Source organism: Pagrus major, chromosome 4 (assembly GCF_040436345.1).
Source record: "Pagrus major chromosome 4, Pma_NU_1.0".
NCBI lineage: Eukaryota > Metazoa > Chordata > Actinopteri > Spariformes > Sparidae > Pagrus > Pagrus major.
The window spans coordinates 32341561-32365127 of record NC_133218.1 but is presented as its reverse complement, the minus strand read 5'-3'; the positions used below and the strand labels follow the sequence as shown (position 1 = coordinate 32365127).

Below are 23567 nucleotides of genomic sequence, written 5' to 3'. Positions count from 1 at the left end.
AAAAAAAAAAATCTTTGAACAGGGACGCTTTCTCTTTCCACCATCAGCCCTCACTCCTGGACGTACATATTTTTGAAATGTCAGTTCTTCAGGGCCATAGTTCTAATTTTTGTTCCGCTCAGTGTAAGTAAATAGGTCTGACTGTGAGTTTTTGTTCACAGATCCCAGGAGAGTGGCATGCAGGCTCAGCAGAGAGACCTCTCGCTGCAACCTCCCTCTAACATATTGATCAGGAATGGCTATTGGCGTTAGCCCTGTGAATAAAACGCTGCTCTGCCGCGTTCAATTCCCCACTGGGCAACTGAATAGAGAGACAAAACCTTTAGCATTTTTTTGTGGACTGCTATTTAGCTCGGCTCCTGGGTCTTAATGACGTCAGAGCCAGGCATGAATTTTTTTTGAGGGAAAAAAAATGGAAATGTCACTTTTATGGACTGCACAGTCTCATATTATTACATACATATATATGTATGTATGTGTGTGTATTTATATATGTTTTTCTTCCCGCTGCTTTTATGCCTCAGCATCTGCAGCAGACCGAGAAGAGATAACACTGAAATGATTTATAAAATCAAGGGCAGGTAAATAGTGTTGTTTTCTGGCTCCTTGCTCAAAGTTGTTTTGTTGACATCAAAGAGAGGAAGAGGCTTGACATGTGCATCTAGATACATTACCCTGCTGAAAGCAACAACCCCCTTGACATTTGAAATAACTGGAACATGAAAAAAGACAATGTTTATACAGATTCAGAGTACAGAATGTGCAGCGTTTTGTATCCACATTATAGGAACAAGCATTTTCTTTTCTTTTTTTTTTTTGTGACTTATTCTATAGTATGAGGAGGGGAAAGGACCTCTTCATACCTCACTTCCACCTTCGAACACTTCAAATGTTCTAGTAAAAATGATTGCTTTTTGTAATCTCTTGTCATTTTGTTTGAAATGATTACACACAGGGAATCCATTCGGTGTATCTTTTTAACATTAGAACAGGCACTAACCTTTTGGTCCACCAGTAACTTTCATCATAACGATCTGCTTTGCTTCAATTCATCGTGTTTTCCCTGAGCCTCAGAATAACTTTAGGTAGTCGAGTGATTTCCCATATATCATTTATTTATTTAGTAATTAATTTATTTGTGTATTAATCTATGAGCTATGTATTTAATATTAAATAATGCACAGTCCTCTTCATGAGATTTATGATAAACTTAGAGCTTTTCTCAGTGGTCCTTTGTTTTCTGTTTGGTTGGAATATAGGGCAGTACAGTTTGGGTGCTCTTGTCGGAGACAGTTTGTGTGCTGCTATTTCTTAACAGTTTTTTGCGGCAGCCGGGGTTTAGGAGACCTTTCCTGGGTAGTGTGTGAGCTCCCGTCGTCCCCTTCATTGGCGAGGAGACGTAGGAAGGGTCCAGACAATTGTGGAGGAGGGAGTGCTCGGAGGATGAACGCTTGGGGGCGATCGAGCTCGTCAGGAGGCTGGGTTCACTGTCGCTCTCTGGTGTAGCACAGCCACTCTTGTCATCCTGTTCCTCCTGCTCCTCCTCCTCGTCATCATCGCAGCACAACGCGTGGTACAGAATTTTGTCACTGAAGCGGACCCTTTCTCTTGTGCCAGACGTACGGGAAGTCTTGTGGCTGTGCGTGGAGCTGCTGGCCTCCTCGCTCGATGAATCCGGAGTAATAATGCGGGGCCCGTTGGGGATGGGCAGCCCGCCGTTCATCTGGGAGTAGACCGAGGCAGTGGTGGGGGGCGGGGTGGGGGTCTGCGTCTGGGTGGGGATGGTCCCGCGGCCCAGCTCCGCTCGCAGATCTCCCAGTTGCTCACCAGGTCTGCGGGCGGTGGCGCCAGCTGCCTCCAGGTAGCTGCAGAACTCCCAGCTGTCAGAAAGCACATCTGCATTGAGGAAGTCCAGCCTGAAGGCCTCTCCCAGACCTCGCTCGCTGCTGGACGTGCTGCTGGCTGTGGCCACCGTCCAGTCATCTGGGTCCAGGTCAAAGTCAAAGTCGGACGTTAGTTTATCGATCTGACCCACCACCTGCAATAGAAAAGGGAGAGTATGAGAGAGAAAACTGATGAGATACTGTAGAGAAGCACATTTTAGGCCAACAGTAGAATATATTTATATATTTTTAGATTAGTTTATTTTTAACTACATTGGCGGCACGGTGCTGTGGATGGTACAGCACTTTAATTCAGACTGAAATATCTGAACTGTTGGATGGATTGCTATGTAATTTTAAAATGACATTCATGTTCCCCAGAGGATGACCTAAAGTGATCCTCTGACCCTGCCTACAGCGCCACCATGTGGTGAAATGTCTGGACAAACATTGGATGGATTGCCATGAACACACTTTAATGTCTGCTGAGGATGAATTGTAGTAGCTTGATCACATTTTTTTTTCTTTTGTGGTGTTATCATCTAAGTTTTAATTTAAGTACTATGTTTTCTTAGAATATACCTGCAAAACTAACGACATCCCCCTTTCCCCTTTAGTGCAAATTAGCAACTATTATCACTCAACACATTGAGCTACGAGGGTGAACATGGTAAATGTTTGTCTTTGTGAATATGTTAATATGATGGTGTTAGCATTTAGCTTAAAGGAGCGCTCTGCCTCACAGAGCTGCTAACATTGCAGTAGACTCTTGTTTCAGTGTCAGATACATTATTTTAGTGACCATATTTGAAAATACAAGCAAAGCTGCATTTATTTGCTAACGAGACAAAACACACAGGGAACGTGAAGTAAGTTGTAGTTGGGGTTTTTTCTACAGATATAACAATAATAGTTATTGTGAATTTGTTTGGCCACAATAATCGTGTAGTGAAAAATTGGATATCATGACAGTCGCATTAAAACACAGCACATACTGTAGCACACCTACTTTTCTTACATGACAAAATCACATGCGGCACAACAAAGGGCTCATTGCACCACCACTGCATTACCTAAAGGAGGATTGCCTGTGGACTTTTAGACCCTTAGTAGTGTGATGGAGCAGTTTGTTTGTATAACTGGGTCCCTGTTTTGTTTATGCACATATGGGTGACATGAAACACAGTGCTGCCAATGGTGTCACACTATTCCACTGATCAACAGGTGGTGGTATCAGCCAAGATATGATGCACTGTGCTTGCAACAGGCAGTGAAGAAGATGACTACAAGCTAGTGAAATTAGATGTAATGTCGCATTCAAAATACTTAAAAAAAAAAGATTTTGCAAATGTTTGATGAGGAAGGAAATGCACTCAACACATTGGTTATACCTCAATGTGTTTTGATGAATGTAAACAACTTTTGTTTGTTTACAAGAAATCTCCACAGGGCCCCTTTAACGTACACAGGGGGTTCATTATTAATCATGTTTTGTACTTTTAGAAGCATTACAACTGCGAAAATGCTTACTGATTTTCTTTTTAACACGTATAAAAAGACTAAATGGAAAATATTACATAAATAGTCTCACTGTAATCACAAAAAGTTAAATAAAGTTGAGGAAAAGCTCCACCGAAAGTACTAATTGTGGAACTCACTTTGATATAAGTCTCTGTGACAGCTTGCAGGATACTACTTTACATGAAATTTTGATGCTTTTCATCCCACTGCTTTACCCCCCACGGGGCAGGTTTAACAAAAGTTAAGATTTATCCACAACTGCTTATAGATCTGTGTCCGCCTTTTATAGCTTGCCATTACGCTGCTTTTCATCCATAAATCCTTAATTGTTTGTTCATTGTTTTTTTATTCCCGACACGGCCTCCTGTGGACAGGTGTTGTAAATTAGCTTTATGCTACATCAAGACAGAATTAAAATATCCACTGGAACGAGGTTGTAGCATTGAAGGCATGCCGCGACTCATCAAACAGGCTTCTTCAGTTCTTCTTCTCTCAGACAGAGAGAGAAGAACTGAAGAAGCCTCCTCTGAAGAACATGAGTGGTGAAAGCGGTGCATCCTCAGCACAGTGGCCGATTCATTTCGCCTTGATGTTGTGTTGCAGCTACCTGGATAATTCAGATGAACCTACACAGACATACAGCTTCATGATACAGATGCTTTGGATGCTCATTCACTAATGTATATTTTAATCCTCTGAGCCTGTCAAACAAAATCAACTCAAAATTTCACCCACTGCATTCAAACGTGAAAGCATTTAAATCATTGTCACCCCAAAATTAACCCCGGTGCTTCTGTCATCGGCAGCCACAGTGTTGAGTGTTTGATGAATAGAAAAGCACTTCAGCTGAAATCACACTGGTTTGCTGACAACACCTAAAATCCCGGCCCCTCTATACTTGACATTTTAGCACCTTCAATCAGCATGTTCTGCTCTCAACAACAGTCTATTGTAAAATGGAAACACTCAGCGTTCACGCAGTTTGTAAATGATACACTTCCCCAAACCATTCAGCAATTAAACCCAGTGGTTTGATACCCATAAAGTTTGTTTTTTTAACATGCACACAGGAGTTTGTAACATAATTGCACCTGAGTAGCAGAGAAAGGTGTAGTTTCACCCTCAGATGTGTGGAACACGATCCCCCCTCTTTTCGGCCTCTGTAATTATTTGCAGTGTTTCGCCATGTTCAGCTCCTCGTGACTACAAATGAGCTCAGTTATCTGAAACAACACAAAGTCTTATCTCTGCACTCAGAATTACAATCATTCCTCAGTCTCTGTCCAACTTTAAAAAGAATAAATTATGACTGAGAACGAAAGCATCCTGATAACGTGCTGATAGAGTGCCGCTCTGCTCATGTGATCTCCACCGCAAACACGGCAGTGACGTCCATGAGCTTGACGGCCTTGTGCAAAACAAACATCTCGAGACGATGATTTGAATCCGACATAAATTTGCTCACTAAATCCTCAAATCAAAAATAAGAGCACCGATCACCAGGCACAAATTTAAGAGAGAGAGACTGTGACGGAGACCAGATGCTGCTATTCTCCTCACTGAATCCTGAATCCTTCTCTCAGAGATATTTTATGCCATCAAGTCACACCACCTGGCTGCGTACGTCTGCATGCGTGGCACTGGCTCATCCGTCAGTGAGCTTTCACTGCAGATCTGCTGGCTGTGGCATCGTACATCTCATGAGTACCTGGTCCGTGCTTCTCTATTGGCAGGCTGCCCGGAGGGAATTGGGCTGCATGAATCCTCTAATCCTTGAATTACTCAACGTGTTTGCTGTGTGATTTGCCGACTTTTTACTCATGGAGTTGTTAATGTAAGACGTTTCTCGGAGCCCAGAGGAGGCTGAATAGCTTTGTTTACTTGATTACACAGCTCGAGCGAGGGACTTAATTTAATCAATGAGTTAAGAAATTATCCGTCGGACGTATTTCACAAGCTTGCCATGACACCGATACAGACTATTAGTTGGTTTGCAGTTATTGCAGTGAGCAGGAAGTCACTTTAAATCAATTTTACTTAACAGAAACGCTACTGTATGCTAAAGGAAAGCTGAAAGGAACTGTGAGAATAAAGTTTTCTGTTTGCTGAATGTTGCTGTTTCTCTGCAGCGGACCATGACCCTGCTTATTTTCCATTTTAAAAAGCATTCCCGAGCGTTAAAAGGTAAGCTGCGCCAGCCTCCACCGCTGGTTAGCCTGACCCCTGCCTGCAGTATGTAGGCTAATTTAGCTTGATAAGTGTCTCAGCTCGAAGGGTTCTGCTGAATCTTTCTAGGTCACAATGCAGCACATGCTCTATGCAGCAACAATGAACACTAGTCTCTTGCTTTTTTCTTCCAGTCAGAGAATGTGTGATGAAGGAGCTACGGAGCAGATTGCTTTAGCACAAAGGATGAATGAACACATCAGGAACCAATCATTAACAATGCGCGCAGTGTGTTTAAAATAGAAAAACGCATTATGAGAATCTACAAGAGTCGAAGACGGAAAGGCAAAAGTAATTATGTGACTTTACAATGAAAGATTTCACCGGGGCACTGCATCATATCTGCGCATCAGAGGAGGAGATGTCTTTTTAGAGATTAGCCCGTCGTCGGTCCTTATAGTGCAGCTATGAAATAACAGGTCCCTTTTTATGAGTAGAAAATAAAGCAAACATCATGTGAGTCAACAGAATTAGTCTAGCGCTCACTCTCTGTGCAATAACCAGCTCATGTTTACTGTTCCAACACTTAATGGTCCTGTTCACATGAGTCTAATCAGCCAGAATGAATGTGTGTGGGAGGGCAACACACACAGCTACATGTTAAAACTGAGTGGTATCATCCTTACAGTTGTTATGGTGGCATCCAACAAAGCCTGACATGGACATGTGTTGCTTAAATGCTACTCAATAAAGAAGCTCAAGGGCGCAAATGAACGTATTTGTAATTTGTAACAAGACACTTTGATTGTAAATGTTTTAACTGACGGTAAGAGATGGGCACAAATACTTTAAATTCTTAATGGTGAGTAACCAAGTTATTATGAATCGTTAGCATCACTAGTAGGACTGCAACTATTGATTATTTTCACTGCCGATTAATCTGGTGATATTTTCTCGGTTAATCGATCAGTTGTTAGTTTGGTCTTCAAAAAAAGTCAAGAAATAGTGAAAAATGTCAATCTGTGTTTCCCAAAGCTCAAGTTGATGTCCTCATATGTCCACAACCCAAAGACATCAAGTTTACTGTAATGGAGGAGTAAACACCCACAGTGATTGACATTATGAATTTACCTTATTTGTCTGTAAGAAATGACTCAATCTGATTTAGTCAGTAATGTAAATAGTTGGCGATTGATTTAATAGTTGACAAATAATTGACTAATTGCAGATCTCGGCAATAGAGAACATAGCAGGTACGTTTGACTTGTCCTTTGTTTTGTTTCCTTTAAAAATTCCCGACATGCAGCTTGAAGCTGTGATAAACCTCTGGAGTTAGGCGGTGTATCCCCCATGGACTTTATGGCTCTACCATTCTGCAAAGTTTATGATGCAGCGATGGCATATCCTTGTGAGTGAAAAGACTCCATTTGCAACACAGTTAAGCAGTAATGTATAGTATCAGGGCGGATATAAGTGCCGGGGATTTCAGTTTATCTGTAGTCTTTAATTTTCCCTCAATGCCTCCGCTGACAACTTAACTTACTTTCTTTACGGTTAATGGTGTCTCGTGGAAAACCATAATGATGAATATAACAATATCTATGATTCTGTGTGTACATGATTAGCACACAAATTATGGCACTAAACACATAGCTTTTTGGGAGCGGCTAACACTTATATTGTTTATACAGTCCACACAGAGCAATAAGTGGTATTGTAAAAACATTCTTTTGCACCGCACACTGCTCAGCCAGGCAGCCGCGAGTCAACTGTGGTCACAGCACCTGATCAACAGCGAGTTCAGTCATTTCAGAGGCTCTCAGAGGTGCTTTAAAAGAGAGGCAGCCTCGGCAGCATCAGGCGAGGGTTTATTACTATACCTCAACACCTGTCTGAGATGATTGTGCCGGGTAATTGAGGGTCAGAGTGAAAGAGGGCACTTGGAGCCTTGTCTGTGACAGAAAGGTACAGTGATGGAAAAGACAGGCAAGGGTAATCTAACACAGAGTGATGGTCAGTAATGTAAAAAACTCCCCGAAGAGCCTCTTCACTGGTGGAGTGGTGATTGGGGAAATAGATTCCGCACTGTCCACTATCATTACAAGAGTCCTTCTCTCTAATATTCAGCTCCACCTGGTATCATGATTTATTTATCCTGAGTGGGTTCCCGTTTCTCCCCCCAACCCCCACCCCCAAGTGAGTGCCTGTCCTCCGTTAATGCTAATTCAAAATGTACTGGAACATTAGCAGAGGAATAACTTATTCCGCACTAATGCTTAATGCGTTGTTGAAAAAAATACGGGCTGAGGTCAAAATTAGCAAATGTGAAAATTTGGGTGTAAAATTGGCTCTGATGAGGAGGGGAGTATTTACCACATGTTGTAATCACTCTGTTGATCTTTTAAACAGATGTTTACCAGGATGAGCTTGTTTTTGATGTGCATTGATGGCTTTCTGTGTGAGAAGATTTTTGTTAGCTGGCTCGTGAACAGATGGAGATCGCCTCCCTTTGCAAGTCACGTACACGTAAATGATGTAGAAGCGCATCTTTAACATGTTTCTAATGATCCAAATATTAAGTTTGCCAATTTTGTGCCACCTTAAATATTGTAGTATTTACCAGTGAATGAAAAACGGCTCTGAAATGTAGCAATGCGGTCTGTACATATGTAAAAAATACATCAGGTGTGAGGTACCAAAATAAATGAGACATAACACCCTCACTGGGTTCATTTGAAATGCACGCTGTATGAGTGAATTTTCCGTGGATCGCTTCATTACGCTGTGTTCAAGTGGCCTCTCTCCATCTGTTCCTGTGCCACCCGTTCTTCCAGGAGTCATTTTCAGAGTAGACCGAGAGAAGTTTTGCAGTGCTTGTTTGTTAATTATGCAGCACCCAGCGTCGAGCATGGCTTTGCTTTTTTTTCATGGGGGGAAAAAAAAAAACTAAAATGTGTTCAGTGGAGCCATTCAAACACATCTAAGTGTTATTTCTTTTCTCAACATGTCACAATAGATTTCCAGCCTGCCCCTGTGCAGCACTTCCAGCGCTGGAAGCGGTTTGTGCCAGTTAGGAAGTCTCAGCAATTATCACAATAGCCTGGCATGCTGGCTTCGTAAGTAAAACATTCGCAAATATTGTTTTAATGCGGTTAGCTCCTGCAGTTTTGCAGTTCCTCCTTACTCTGTACCCCATGCTTATTTACCCTCAATTTAATTCTCCTCAAGACGCGAAGAGGGGAACATCCAAGCCACTCACATTGTGGTGATATGGTTTATCTTATCCCCCAGAAGCTAATTTATCATCCCCGACTTACTCAGAAAGAACATATTTACTGGATTCACTTGAAAAATTGTCCAGTGGCTCGTAAAACGTGTGCAATCTCTTCCAGACATCTCATTCACTATGGAGTATTTTGAATTTCTTGTTAGGTACTTAAAATTACCCAGCTGTATTTGAACAACATGCCGAGTGTTGGAGTATCTGCACAGCACTGTGGGCCTGAAAGCCACATTACATGAAAGCTCAGGGCAGATTTGTGAAGCGGGAGGCCGGTGCTTTCACTGACGTGCACAGACGAATGCACATGCCTGCTTGTAATCTTAACAAGGTCGGGTTCAGAGAGGGAAGCCGAATGTTTAGAAACACTTTGTTTAGAGTGTGAGTGTTAAGAACGTACTGTAGGAGAGTGTAGTAATTAATCATGTCCCAGGAGTCGATTAAGGATTTGCTTTATTTCTGCCATGAAATTTCACTGAAACTCATTGTAACACCTGTGATCTCAACCTGACCAAAACCTCCATTCTTTAAACTACAACAGCCAGGGCTGTAGCCAGAATTTTTTTATTTCAGAAATACTGAGTTCATGCCCCCCCTTCATTTAATAGTTCTCTCACTGTTAATAATAGAGTTGTTTTGATTCAGATACCAGTATTGGAAATGCCGCAGATACCTCAGAAAATGCAGGTATTGGTATCGGCGAGTACATAAGTCTATGCACCGATCAGATGCCATGTAACTCAGAAACAGGACCCTGCTACTTGCCAGTTAGCTCGAGTTGGCACAAGTGTTGCCAATTTCAACACCAGCAACCTTTTTATAAAGCATTTAAAGACGCATCACGCGAAAGGCTGCACACTGGGTTCCGTGTGTACGTTTTAAGGCAATTATTTATTCCTCGATTTATTTAAGTTGCTGTTGCACTACTGTTTTAAACTGTTCTATTTAAAAAGTGGCTGCACTTTAACAGTTTTTAAATGAATTGTCATTTATTCCTAGATTTGTTCTTTTTTTCGGTTATGACTGACGTTGTACGGCACTCATTCTCTGCAAGGTTTTACCTGAGCCAGGCCATAAAACAATGATGGCAATCATATCACATCCAGATACACATACAGCTGTTAAAAGAAAAAAATCAGTATCGGAACATCTCTAGTCGGGAAACAATGAAATACTTTATAAACGATTTATTAAGCAATATTAATGGTTTATATATAGTTTATAATCAGTTGCAACTTCATAAACACATCCAAAGACTGTTTATAGATGACCTACACAGTATTTATTAACCATCTATGAAGCATTATAAACATCAGTTGCAATTTTCCAATAAACAGTTGCTTCATAAATGGTTTTAAAGTGGTTTAACTAACTATAAAGAACCAGAAAAATACAGAGGGCATGATCTCGGTGTCCTCAATGGTAGCTACGAGCCTAACAGCCACATTTCAAGCTTACATGAAGTGCGTTTTTTATTTCACTCTCTATAAAAATGGAGATAGGGTTTGTGTGGACTATCACTTTAATATATCTGCACATTTTCACAGCTCTTCTTCGAAATCCCATTTCCCAAACTGACACAAATTCTGGGAAATTTAGTGAATTCAAAGGAACGCTCTTATTGTGCTTTTATCCTCCCTTTCAATCAGACGGGAGGACGGGGCTATCTTAACTGAGGGTATGCAAGCGGCGACTCACATTAAAGGTGTTTTGCATGATTCCAAATTCCCTCACACACGCAGCTACAGTGCATTTGCTCTCTTCATTAGCGCCGCATATAGCATCCTTTTACATACAAAGGGGCTAACTTGTCGATGTTTCTGCAGCAGCATCAGAGAGACTAATTCCTGCATGCTTATTGTCCTCCTCGATTACATGGGAATGTTTAATGCCGTTGACTCTGCAGAGGTCCAGTGGCTCTGTGGGCGGGGGACATTGCAGACGAGCCACGGGGACCTGATTTAGGTCAGGCCATCTTGATTGGTGAGATGTGTTGCGTGGTGTTGGCACGGGGATGAAGTGTCCTTTGAAGTGTTAGCTGGAAGCATTTGGTGTAATTATTCTGTCATGAGAGGGGCTATAAGCCTGAGACTTCATTAGGCACATGCCCCCTGCTTTTTCATCTTTTCTCCCAAAAAAAAAAAAAAAAAAAAATCCCCACTCATCTTTATGGAGGCCTTAAAGTGCTAAACAACGCTGTGATGAGCATAGGGCCAATACCTCCTGACAACTCACTAATCAAAAGCATCATTACAAACTTCGCTCCGTAATGGTCCTCATTTATCCCTTCGAGGCTTTAGAAGATGCGAGCTTCTGCAGTCCTTGTGGTCTGGGAAATCAAGCACTTCCTTAGCCAAGTTTAGGTCATTAGACTGGGCAGACTCATCCACCTGCTGTCTGGCCAATTTGGAAGGTTTATACTATTATGCTGGAGAGGTTATGGGTTGTACAATCAGTGAGGGAGCAAGATGGGAACTCTGTCTTTCAGGGAGGCAGCAGATGCATGCGTTGGTTCTGGCAGCGGACACTGATCATTTATTGAGGTTCTCCTTCATCGCTTCTATCCATGTTGAGAGGCCTAGCGCCGGTAATGACCAGAAAAAGATGGTAGTGCTACGCTACGGGGCTCCTCAGTCTGCCTGCTTCCCTGAGATAGCGCTCGGATTAGGCCTGAGCACTGTCAGGTCATGCTGGTCACATGCGAGGAGAGAGAGATGTGCCATGTGAGTACAGTCGACCACACGGACCCGATTTAATGACTCAGTGAGGTTTTCATTAACAACGCGCCGTCTTTGTGTAGTGATTGCAGTTTGACAGAGCGTGTCTGTTTATGCGTGTGTGGGTGGGTTGCAGAGTAAACCTAGTTGACCTGTACTGGATAAAAAGGGGAGAATCTCTCTGGTGAGGGGAGAATACAACTCTACAGGAACCAGCTCAGCCCAATCCAAGCAGTAAATCCCTCACCCTGACACTTCACACTACCAGTTTGTCTTCAGGCCAAACCAGTAAGCAGATTAGTCTAACTTTAATAAAACAAAAATACAGAGCACAGTTCCAGAGCTACATGCCTGTTTCATTTTTCGCTGATGACCAATTATACTTTCTGTGGAAACTGCGTGACATTTTTTGCTGTGTTAGTGTTGATTTGTTACGGTAACAATGCCTCACATAATTCTTACGATTGCAGTAAACAGGCACTAAAACTGCTGAAAACATGTTAGCACATAAAAATACCACAGCGTAATGTAAACAATTTTCTGGGCTGTCGAAGCCTGTTGACATCAAATTAAATATACTGTTTACATGTATTATTTCAGACTGAGTTATTATGTTTGGAATAACAGCTGCGGGTGCTTCTCGGGGTTCGGGTTGTTCATCGGCCCTGTGCTGAGAGTACAACACTGGAAGAATCGGAGAGATGGTGACCAGAGAGCAGAAGCAGTACCGGCAATAGAAGCAGTTCAAATGGTTTATAGTTTTTATCTGTATGGAAAGAAAATGATAGAAACTGAAAAGGAAATGAGGTGCACCCTGAAACCTGGTTTAAAGTCTTTTTGTCAAAAGCAAGTTATGCATTTTGTGTAGAAAATGCCAACTTAAAGTCCATGTTTGAGGCTTCATTGAAACGTTGTATGCTGGGAATGCAGACAAAAAATGTGTGCCTTGGGCACATGTAACTTTATATTGGCTAACCTTTTCATGTTCATGAAAGTGTATGTAAAATTATCCTGAGAGGCCCGTCCCAGTGCGGTTCTACTTTAAAACATTTCAGATGGATATATACATATACAGAATATAAGTAATTAATAGTAGCCTAGGGCTGCGCAATTAATCACAAAATGTTCAAAAACGCAAGTCCACTATTAAAATCAGAAGACGTTGAAATATGCAACATAAAATCATAATGAAGAGACAAATCCTGCTCTCCAGTTTCAGTAGAGACTCCAACAAATGTCACATTGTCATGATTTTTGTGGTGATTTCAGTGAAATTGAAAATTTGAAGCAAAACTGATCATTCCCTCTCATTGTGAATCAAGTGTCAGTCGCAATATCTGTCGAAGAAATCACAATGTGGGTTTTTAAGCCATATTGTGCAGTCCTAAAGTAGCCCGACCTTTTGTTGTACATACATTTATTCCTCAAAGATTATAATTAAGTTAAATGATGTGCATTATTCTTCACAATGAGGACTTTCATTTTTGGTTCTTTAAGTATATTTTGATGCACTGCAATGCTTTTACACTGTGGTATTGCTAATTTCGGTGAACCAGATGATCTGAAAACTTCCTCCACCATTGAGATAGGCGCGCACACAAACACAAAGATTTACATTTAGGTCCTTACGTCAGTGCAGTTGAAACAAACAGGCATCCATCTATGATCACAACTTCTAACAGTCTCTTGTCATACACCTCCATTTCAAAGTTATTCAAAGAAGGAACATAAGAACGAAGACGGATGGATGGAGGGACGGAGGGATGAGGAATGGGAGACTGCCAGGCAGCATGCGAGAGACTGACTGGCAGGGAAATAATCTTCTTCATCCAAACTTATTTTCACATTTAACTTACGCAGCTTTTTAGGATCTCATTGTCAGCTTTGTTCCACTTCAGTATCTGTGAGGAACATATTCATATCTTTGAAAAATATAGCCTCGAATGAAACTCCTTTACGACACTGGAGTTGATTTGCACCTCACTCGCAGTCATATTATCACTCATGTACACTCGCACGCGGTCATCAATGCCTTTATCGTAAGTGAGGATGAATCTGCAAGCCCCCCACTCAGCGAAAAAAAATTCAGAATCCACTCAGCCAACAAGAATGAGGCTTCTATTTATGGTCGTGTGAGAAATTACCCATGTGTAGAGTTACTGTGCAAAAAGCTATCACAATGCGCTCTTTTCTTGATTAAAAATCCTTCTCTCCAAATTCCTGTTATGGCTCCTGACACCGTCTGTCTTCTCGGGCTGGGGACAGATGATATTACCTCATGACAATTTCCATGCAGCAGTACTGGGTGTTTTTTTCACCATTCAAGGGGTGTAAATGGATTTGCACACCCCCAAAAATCTGAAATAACACACCATGGTGCAAAAAAAAAAAAAACTACCAAGACGGAGAATGTTTTCTTACTGTTTTCCCTACAAGATTCTGCAGTGAGATCTATCAGCTCTGTTGGCGGTGGAGGAAAAAAAAGATCATCAGAACATACAATCTGCTGGTGGAGGATCAGATGTGTGGATGTGTAAAACTGGTGACTCTGCCATGCAGCTCAGTGTTAATCACTCAGATATCATCCATGACAGCTGCCACACAGTGTCAGTTGTTGACGTTGCTGTCACTTGTGTCAACAAGTTGCTGCAGACACGTAGACACACTAATACAAGGTATATATATGAAAGGGTTATGTTACTGTGTGTTTATAACATAACATATGTTTTTTTAGTTGTCATGATTTGTGTTAAATTTGGTCTGAGCTTCACACTGTGCAGAGGTTTCTAAGGCTGCAAGGTGTTAGCCGCTTGACAACTCTGACTGTACTGAAGAAAATAGCGAAACCTTCAATCAGTAAATACAAAGTTGTAATAAACAACTGATTGCACTATGTAATGGCTGTAGACAAATGACACTATCCACAAGATTGGTTTTCCATTAGTCCTTCACTAGCCAGGCTGGATTTTTCCTGGAAAAAAGAAGGTTGAAATACTGCGAAAAGGAGAACCAGAACAGGAAGAGGCATTATTTTCCCTTTCCATTATCCCCAGATAGTGGTGAAACAACTGGAACAACAATAGAAACTCTACACCGCAGAAGAAAAAGAGACCTGCTGATGGAGGAGACATACCTAGACAACAAAATATATATTTTTTCAGTGCCTTCTAAACCAGCCAATATGACAATTTAAAAAAAAAAAAAATCTCATTCTGCTTTTTCTGATTTGCTGTCCGCCATGGTTAGGCAGGCTATTACTACGTGGTTGAACATAATACTACAACAAACACTAATTGAACGCCTACAGAAACAGAAAAACGACCAGATCAGATCTGTTCAGTGATAACTGCTGCTCATGGAGCGTCAATGTTCCATTTTTTCGTTAGCAGTGAAAATAACACAGCTCTGAAGGGTCTGCTCTGCATTAGGGGAATAAACATTGAACAGAAAGGCTGTCATCATTGAGTAAAACTATGCTGGATTACATGCATCTCCTCCTGTGAGTCTCTCTTGCTTGTGAAGGCATGAGTTTGTATCCAGCGTGGGAATGGCTCCACCATCATCGAGACAGTGAAAACCATTATAGAAAGAGGTTTGCACTGCATTGGATGACTGTTGCATAAAAATAAATGCTGACCCTAAATAAAGTTTGAGGAGGAATTGGCTTCATGGCTAAGAACCCATAAGACTGATGTAAAATGGATGTGAAATGTCATCTCAAAGTTGTGATCTTGTCAACTATCCTCCCCTAACTCCTCTCTAAGCTTTTATGTGGTGGTATAATGTCTTGATACAACTTCATCTTTGCTATTGAGAGAGGACAGTCACTTTTTTCATGACTTTAAGAGGTGACCTGTCTGGAAAACATGGACAAAGGTTGTTGAAAATATTCTGACAACCAATGCTGTTGGTTTCCTGGTAAGAACATTCTGTATTATGTCCTAAAATAAAGGGGGAGACACACAACCATTCACACAACATGACATTTTACCTAAACTACTCAACATACAGGCGACGTCTGCAGCTCTGCTCCATGTTCTACAGTGTATCAGGCTATCATGAATTATGTGAGCATGTCTCTCCTTTCACTCAAATGTCAGCTATGAATCTGTAGTTGAAGTAAGACATATTCATCAAAAAGTTGAAGTAAGACATATTCATCAAAAAACATGCCAACAACAGAGGGTATAAATCCTTCACTAAAATGTAAATTAAATGCCCTTGAGGGGGGAAAAAAAGCAGCTCTTTCTGCCTGAACCAGGCAGGAAATCTACTCTGGGCCCAGTGGCTTTTTCTTTTTACTCCCTGAATTAGCGTGCATATAGTTAATAATGCAAATTAGTTTTGTTTCCTAGGAATATATACAATCGTGGTCAAAAGTTTACATACACTCGTAAAGATCATGAACTATCATGGCAGTCTTAAGGTCAAATGATTTCTACTACTCTCATTTTTTCTGTGATGGAATGAGTGGAAACATTCATGAAGTTTGGTTCAGTAATGAATATATTACAGATCTTCTGAAAATGTGACAAGATCAAAAATATGCATACAACAACTTGAATGACCAATTTTGGTGATCAGAGAACGTTGTGGGAATCAGATTGTCTTTGTAGCGTGGCCTCTTAACTTATTCTGAGTGATTCTGATTGATAACAGCTGGTGAATTGTCTGAGCACATTTTTAATGGGTCTTGTTTGATCCACTCATTCGACTCAGCCACAAGCACTACAATGGGGTCTTAAGGAGCTCAGCATTGATCTGAAAAAGTGCATTATTGAGTCGAACAAGTCAGGAAAGTCACTTGGAGCCATTTCAAAGCAGTTACAGGTCCCAAAATCAACTGAGCAAACACTTGTTCTTAAGTATAAAGTGCATGGCACAGTTGTGTCACTGCCATGATCAGGAAGAAAGTGCAAACTATCATCTGCTGCTGAGAAAGAATTGGTCAGAACGGTCAAGAGTCAACCAAAAAGTAAGTCTGCGATTAAGTAGAAGCTGCTGGAAGACAGGAGTCAGTGTCCACAGTCAATTGTGTTTTGCATCACCACAGGCCTTAAAGCTCGACTGAAGTTTGTTGCTGATCACATGGACAAAGAAAAAACCTTCTGGAGGAAAACTCAGATGCCAGATGAAACAAAAATGTAGTTGTCTGGCCACAATGAGCAGCAATATGTTTGGAGGAGAGGTGGTGAGGCCTTTAACCTGAAGAACACCATACCTACTGTGAAGCAGGGTGGTGGTAGTGTTATGCTGCGGGGCTGTTTTTCTGCCAATGGATCTGGTGCTCTAAAGAAAGTCAACTGAATAATGAAGAAAGAGGATTATCTCCAAATTCTTCAGGAAAACCTAAAATCATCAGCCAGAAGATTGGGTCTCGAATACAGTTGGGTGTTGTAACAGGACAATGATCCCAAGCACACATTAAAAGTGGTAAAAGAGTGGGTATATCAGGCTGGAATTGAGGTTTTGGAATGGCCTTCCCCAAAGTCTTGACTTGATCCCCATCAAGAACATGTGGACTGTGCTGAAGAAACAAGTCCGTGCCAAGAAGCCAACAAATTTAGTTGAATTTTCTGCCAAAGGGAGTGATTTAAAATTTCAGCCAGAGGCCTGCCAGAAGCCTGTGGATGGCTATCAAAAGCACCTAACGGAAGTGAAAATGACCAAGGGACACTGAACCAAATACTAGAATTACTGTATGTATATTTTTGAGCCAGCAGATTTGGTCACATTTTCAGGAGACCTATAATAAATTCACTCCTGAACCAGATTTCATGTGTTTTTTGTGTTCCATCACAGAAAAACGAGATTTATAGAGAACATTTAAACTCAAGCCTGCCATGATATACAGTACGTGCTCTTCACAAGGGTATGTAATCCTTTGACCAGGACTGTATGTGATTATTGATCAATAATCAATGTTAATTTGTCATCATCACTACCTGCCACAAGTGATTAATATTTGGCCTCTTGTGGATTTTAATGGTACCCTACAAAACTGTTACACAGAGTCAGATCTATGTGAAATCGACATCGTGGCTCCAGACGCCTGGTGCGCCTAACGTTTCTCATTTAGGTGCAGCAGGAGATAATTCAGGTGAACCCAACAACACATTTTAGTTTAAATTCTTAACAAATTATGTAAATGATTGTTTACAGGTATAAAGGCGCACATGTTTATCTTCATTCAAATCGCAGCACGGTCAACAAGGACTTTCAGTAACAAAAATATTTTTATAATTTTTTTTTATTCTCACCTGCACCAGTGCATCCAATGAAAATATTTAGTTGCACTCGAAAGGTTTCTGGGTGCATGTTGAACCAAAGTTGTTGCACCCTGGAGCCCTATACATACAAGTTTTAACCTAGCCAGTTAAAGTGAGATACAATGAACATGTTCACAATCCTACAACATCTCTCATAATATGCACAAGCTAACAATCAGTCTTTAGTAGAGAAATTATAGTTACTGTTTTTCTTTTTTTCTGAGATATTTATTAGAAAAGACAGCTAAACATATAACAAATGTGATAATCCAGTAACCAGCAACATTTGCTTTATAGTACTTTTGAATAATATTAAAAATGATAGAGCACTGATCTACAATATTGGGCTAAAACAACAGACTCCTCCCCTGTTGACTGTGACCTGCCGTGCAATTCAACAGATTACAAATATGTTTTTAGCTTTTCAATACTACCGTTTTTAATTTGGTTAAAACTCAAGGTCAGTTTTCATCGCTGCTCATTGTTGTCGGGCCACCACTTTGGATGAAATGCCCGAGCTGGGAGAGCAGCAGCTAACCTTACTATTAATACAGGGCATGCAATCAATATGCCACTGGCATTTCTAGGTTTCCCTGGCCTGCAGCGCTTATCTTAATGGGAGTGTGCTCCCATTTTCTTTTATTGTGTGAACCCATATATCATTACCTACCAAATATAGCCGGATGTGCCGTGCTGAAATGAAAACATTGAGGCTCAGAGAAATAAAAATGTATGCAATTTATTTTTGTTTTAACCTTCTCTTTGCTGCTTACGGTGAAGGGAGATTTGTCTGTAGCTACTAGATAGCCATCTCGACATGATACACGCTTCTTCCTATGGTGCATTGTCCTGCTGGGAAAACTATGGCCGTGAAGAGATGCATCTTGTGCGCAGTAAGGTTGCATAACACATTGTGACTTTAAAGAAATTCAGCTGTTGGTAAGGAAACTACAGTCTGTACCAAGAGAAAAACGTTTCATGCTGGAACATCAACTCCATCTTTTACTGATGGTGACACTGACCTGAAGGAGCCCTGAGATTCTCTAATTCCCCCTATTTTAGTAACATGATGACCACAAGCCCCAGAGAGGCCTAATCCTGAGGTTGGTTAGCAGGAATGGAACCTGGCATGGTTTACTACTGTCATAGGTCATCCACACTTCCACGGTTCGTTGGTCAATATTTATTCTTAGATGGCTTTTTTTTTCACACTGTTGTTGCACTAAACACTGACTTGTGGCCACTGTCAGCTCGAACAAATCGCCCCTGACCCCTCATCAACAAAGCATTTTCACCCTCAGGCATTTAACTGTGAGTCACCGTCTGGGGGAGTAAGCTGTTTAAAATAATCAGTCCACTCATCTTCGCACGGTAACTGATACGCTATGATAGGGTCCCATTTACAGTGGCGCTTTATCCTGAGGCATTATCAACATTATAAGTTGCACTCAACTTTAAAACAGTTCCAACAATAGAGGCAAATAATGATATAGCCTCATGAAGACACACTTTATTCACTAAATTTAAACTTCCACAGTCAGGTTGTGATACTTATAAAAATAAGAAATAATTAATCCTGTGATATTGATACTCCTGAGCTACACATGAGAGAACAAGAGAACCCTAAGTAGTGAAGACTTCAAGAGATAAAAAAAAACCTGTAGCTGCTCTATTAAAAGATAATTGGAGAATTGAATTTTAGTACTCGTAAAGTGTTTGTTTGAGCTTTTACACCCAAATAAGCTTTATCTGGTGTGGTTCTAGCAGTTACAAACCAGAAAATGTGCCCATATCTCCATGAAATCACCCTGGCTTCTGTTACTGTGTTCACAGTGTTGTGCTCTCTGTCACTCAGTGGAGCAGATCAAGGATCGCTCTCCTGATGACATAAAGAGCATTTTGACTTCTTCTATTTTTTTTTGTAATACAGTTGTTTATGTGCACATTAGGGCTGTCCCCCGAATCCTGATGTTCACAGTTAGTGTCAGTCCAGTGTCAGTTCACCCACCCCACACTAAACTCCGATATCAGCTGACGTGAGTATCAAGCTTTACTTGTAAGATCCACCTTTTAATGCCTTTGTTCATCAGAAACATCAGATTTCCACATTGAACAAGTCAAAGGGTGCGTCATCATCATATCAGTTCGGAAATTGTAGTGCACATCCGGAAAGCACTGTCAGCCGAGCGCTCCGTCATGCCGGACGGCAGTAGAGGAGGTTGTACCGGCGTCTGGCTCAAAAGTAGTTTCGCCGACTTCATTGACAGTCAGCACCGGAGCTGAGAGCGTCTGAGCAACCGACAGACAAGTCTTGCTGTTCGGCGTCACGCCGCCCTTTGTCTCTATTACCCGCCTCTGCTTCTCTGGTGAGGTCATTCTGTGACAAGACTTTGTTTCAGTGTACAGCCCGCCACGCCGTTGCTCCTTTTTATTGCTTTGTGTACAATGACGCAGCTAAAAAAGAAAGAGTAGTGACTCGACTGAGAAATGCGAGTCGACTTGGTCTTCTCGACTGATGACTTGGATTATTCACATTCAGCAAGAAGCCACAGTGGATAGAGCATATACGGCGCAGCCATGCTCGACATAGAGTCACAGTTAGGGAAGACATTCAATTAGATGAGCTTTTAATGTTAAATTCATCCAGTCCTATTAAAGTCTATGTAACATACCTCATGGTACATTGAGGTATTTTTGGCAAATGTTAAGTGTTAAATAGTGCTGGTTGATGGAAACATCATTTGGCTTCGTACCGATCTGCAGTTATTTCTACCTGCAGCGAGAACCCCCTTTGTTCAGGGGTCATGACACCTCCACATATGCTTATGGGACGTGAAAACAAACATCCTGAGTGATGGCACACTCCCTTTCCTCGCTGAAGTAGGCCACAGACATTGACAGGACTCGCTCTCCTACTTCTTTTTTTCAAAACAATTTGTCACTGCTTCCAGGGTTCTGCCATTTCTATCGGTGACAATCTGTAGGGCGGTCGCCTCAGAGAGTGACAAAAGCTGTCACAGTGCGTCACTTTCACTCTCTCTCCAGCAAGCGGCAGGACATCTTTGAGTCTGCCGCACCTTTATCAGATATGGCAGTTCCTAAAGCTCTGCCTATAACAGCGAGCAAGTTGGAGGAGAGGAGCGGGCGACTTTACAGAGACCTATTTGCAAACAAAATCACTGGGAGACATTCCCCACAAGGCACCATCTGGCTGCCACACATACCTGCCTCCTTTACTCCCTCGCCATCACCGGTTTCTCTATTTATAGACGCTCTCCTGTCCGCCCACCCACACGTTGCGTCTTGTAAAACAGCAACCAAAATGTAGCAAACTGAAGAATCTCCTTCAGGCAATCAATCATCAGGGTGACAGATGTCAACACATCTCCCTGTAATGTGTGGATAACGTCTTCCTAACAGTCTGCCGTCTCTGACAATAGAAATGAACAGTCAGCCGGCTCCTTGCCAGACCTTGCGGAGATAGCGAGGGCTGGCAATGACCTTCTTTGTCATTATCTGAACTCTTTGCCTATTTTTAGCTCGGCTGTACTTAGAGTAAGTAGTGAGATGAGCTATGAAACGGAATGAAGCACCTGAGTGTGAGGCAAGAACTTTACTGCGGAGACCGGCGGGGGCAGATGGTGAGGGTATTGGGTGTGATCTAATCTTTGTGTATTCCAGGTTGACACAGGCAGAATTTGTTATGATGCAGGATGCCAGCCATCCACCACCAGTGGGCTGTCAGAGTTATCAATAAAGCAATTAGTGTCTTATCTCCGAGGGGAGCGGGCTGAATTCTGATCATTGGTATTATGTTATTGAACAAGCATTCCCCAGCGAGGGGATGATATTGAGAGCCCTAACACAGAACGTGCACTTGCAAGCGAGTCGGGCATTTGCTGCATTTTGATAAGGTCCACAGTGACTATATTTTGAATGCTATAAGAACCCTCACAGCAATGTACCACTTTGATTGCAATGCTAAAATGTCACATATAATTAAACTTAAGCAGGCAAGCACTGCAAAAATACCGCCTCGCTAATAGATGTTCTCTCTCCAAACACAATTTCTCCCGTATTTATTTGTGCATTTAACATATCCTCTTTCCATTTAGCGTTTTCAGCGTTTCATCCTCTCGCAGCCAGAATGAACTTTAACAAAGATTTCAATGTAAAATACAGCCTTTGAATGTGAAATTAGGCATCGAAATCCAGATGTGCTGGCGCGGCTCCCCCATTAAGGAGCTGCCGCAGCCTCTCTCTTTCTCTTTTTTGGATGGATTTCATCAGCCATCTCATCGTGAGAACAATTAGTCAATGCGCATGGATCAGCTCCTTTAATTACATATTGAAATATTACTCATAAGCTCAAAAACATATTGATTACTTGCCTGAAATCTGCAGAGAATACATATATGTCCCCCCTCAGAGCAATAACACAACATATTTTCCTCCCCAACAATTCTCTTGATTTGTGTTCCTGTGCGTGTGTGTGTGTGTGTGTGTGTCTCTTGATAATTATAGGTTGCAGAGTTGGCAGGGAAACATGGTGGTGTGTGGAGAAGCGCTACCTCACTCACACAAGCCCTTCCGGCAAAGAAGAGCCTGGTAAACAAATCTCACCAAAGTGGAAAAAAAGATAAGATCTGCTTAACTGGGGCAGTATTTTAGTGAACTATTAATATTTTTCTACTATTTTTCTGGACTCACGTTTGATCGCTCTCCTGTCCAGAGGAAGGAATACCAAAAGATAATTGTCTCCTCCTTCAGTGTGCATAAAAACACACACAAACACACGAAATACCATGGTTAACTTGGTTCATTTGCATTTAACTGAAGCCAGGTGTCAAATATCTGCCCGGTGACGGGAAAATAGCTTGCAACTCCAGAATGCATGAATCTGGATTGTCGAGCTCACATATAGTTGATGTAAATGGGATGTCCATAAGGGCCAACCAGGAATAGAGTCCATTGTAACGTGGTTCATCCATCAGATTTTCTCCTGTCAGCTACAATCTGCTCTGCTGTCTTGTTAGAAAAAAACATACAACACAGCGGGGTTCTCTACCTGCATTCTCCTGGAACATTAAAAGGGCCAATTACCCCAGACAAATAAGCAATGTACAGTGAAGGTGAAGGACAGGAGAGGCAATTTTCTATCCTTTTCTGCTTTCACTTCATCTCCTGCTTTCACGCTTTAAATTGCCAGTCCGTAAACAGTGAGCCCATTGTACTGTGCTGTTGACACAAATTGGAAGGAGTGAAGAATGGAGATGTATTGTTCCATGTAAAGCATATTCATCTTTTCAATAAAGTTGGCATTGGTGGGGAAGAGAAAGTGTGAAGTCAGGCGCAGCATGTAATTAGCAGGTAGAGGTATAGTAGGGACGCTCCGTCGAGCCATCTGTGGGGAACATTTGTGAGGATCTCTGTGACTGAGCCTCCCTCGCTTCTTTGTCTTCAGCCGCGTTTCTCCGTGACCCTCTCCCCTATACGCTCAGCTTGCCAGCAGATTGCCTCCTCCAAACCTACTTTAGAGCCTGTTTGCGAGCCTGCGAGGTGCAATAACTAGTGTTCGCCGGGGCACCTTCTGATGCAAGCCTCCTCGCTCTTCAGACACCGTTCTACAAGGTTCCTGGAAACATTTGAAAAGGGGGGCCGCATTAATAATCCATGGATTCTGTTTCCATGCGTAAATGCAGGCGCCAACCTACAAGTGCAAGTCCTTGGT

General features: G+C 41.7%; 1 protein-coding gene across 1 annotated transcript in view; it reads right to left on the bottom strand.

The window, feature by feature from the left end:
* Nucleotides 1–1222: 1222 nt before the first annotated feature.
* The window catches only part of insyn1 (inhibitory synaptic factor 1), a 48157-nt gene continuing 25812 nt past the window's right edge, over nucleotides 1223–23567 (bottom strand). The window contains exon 2 of the mRNA XM_073463789.1: nucleotides 1223–2038. Coding sequence (XP_073319890.1) covers nucleotides 1223–2038 — 816 coding nt within the window. The remainder of the gene's footprint in view (nucleotides 2039–23567) is intronic.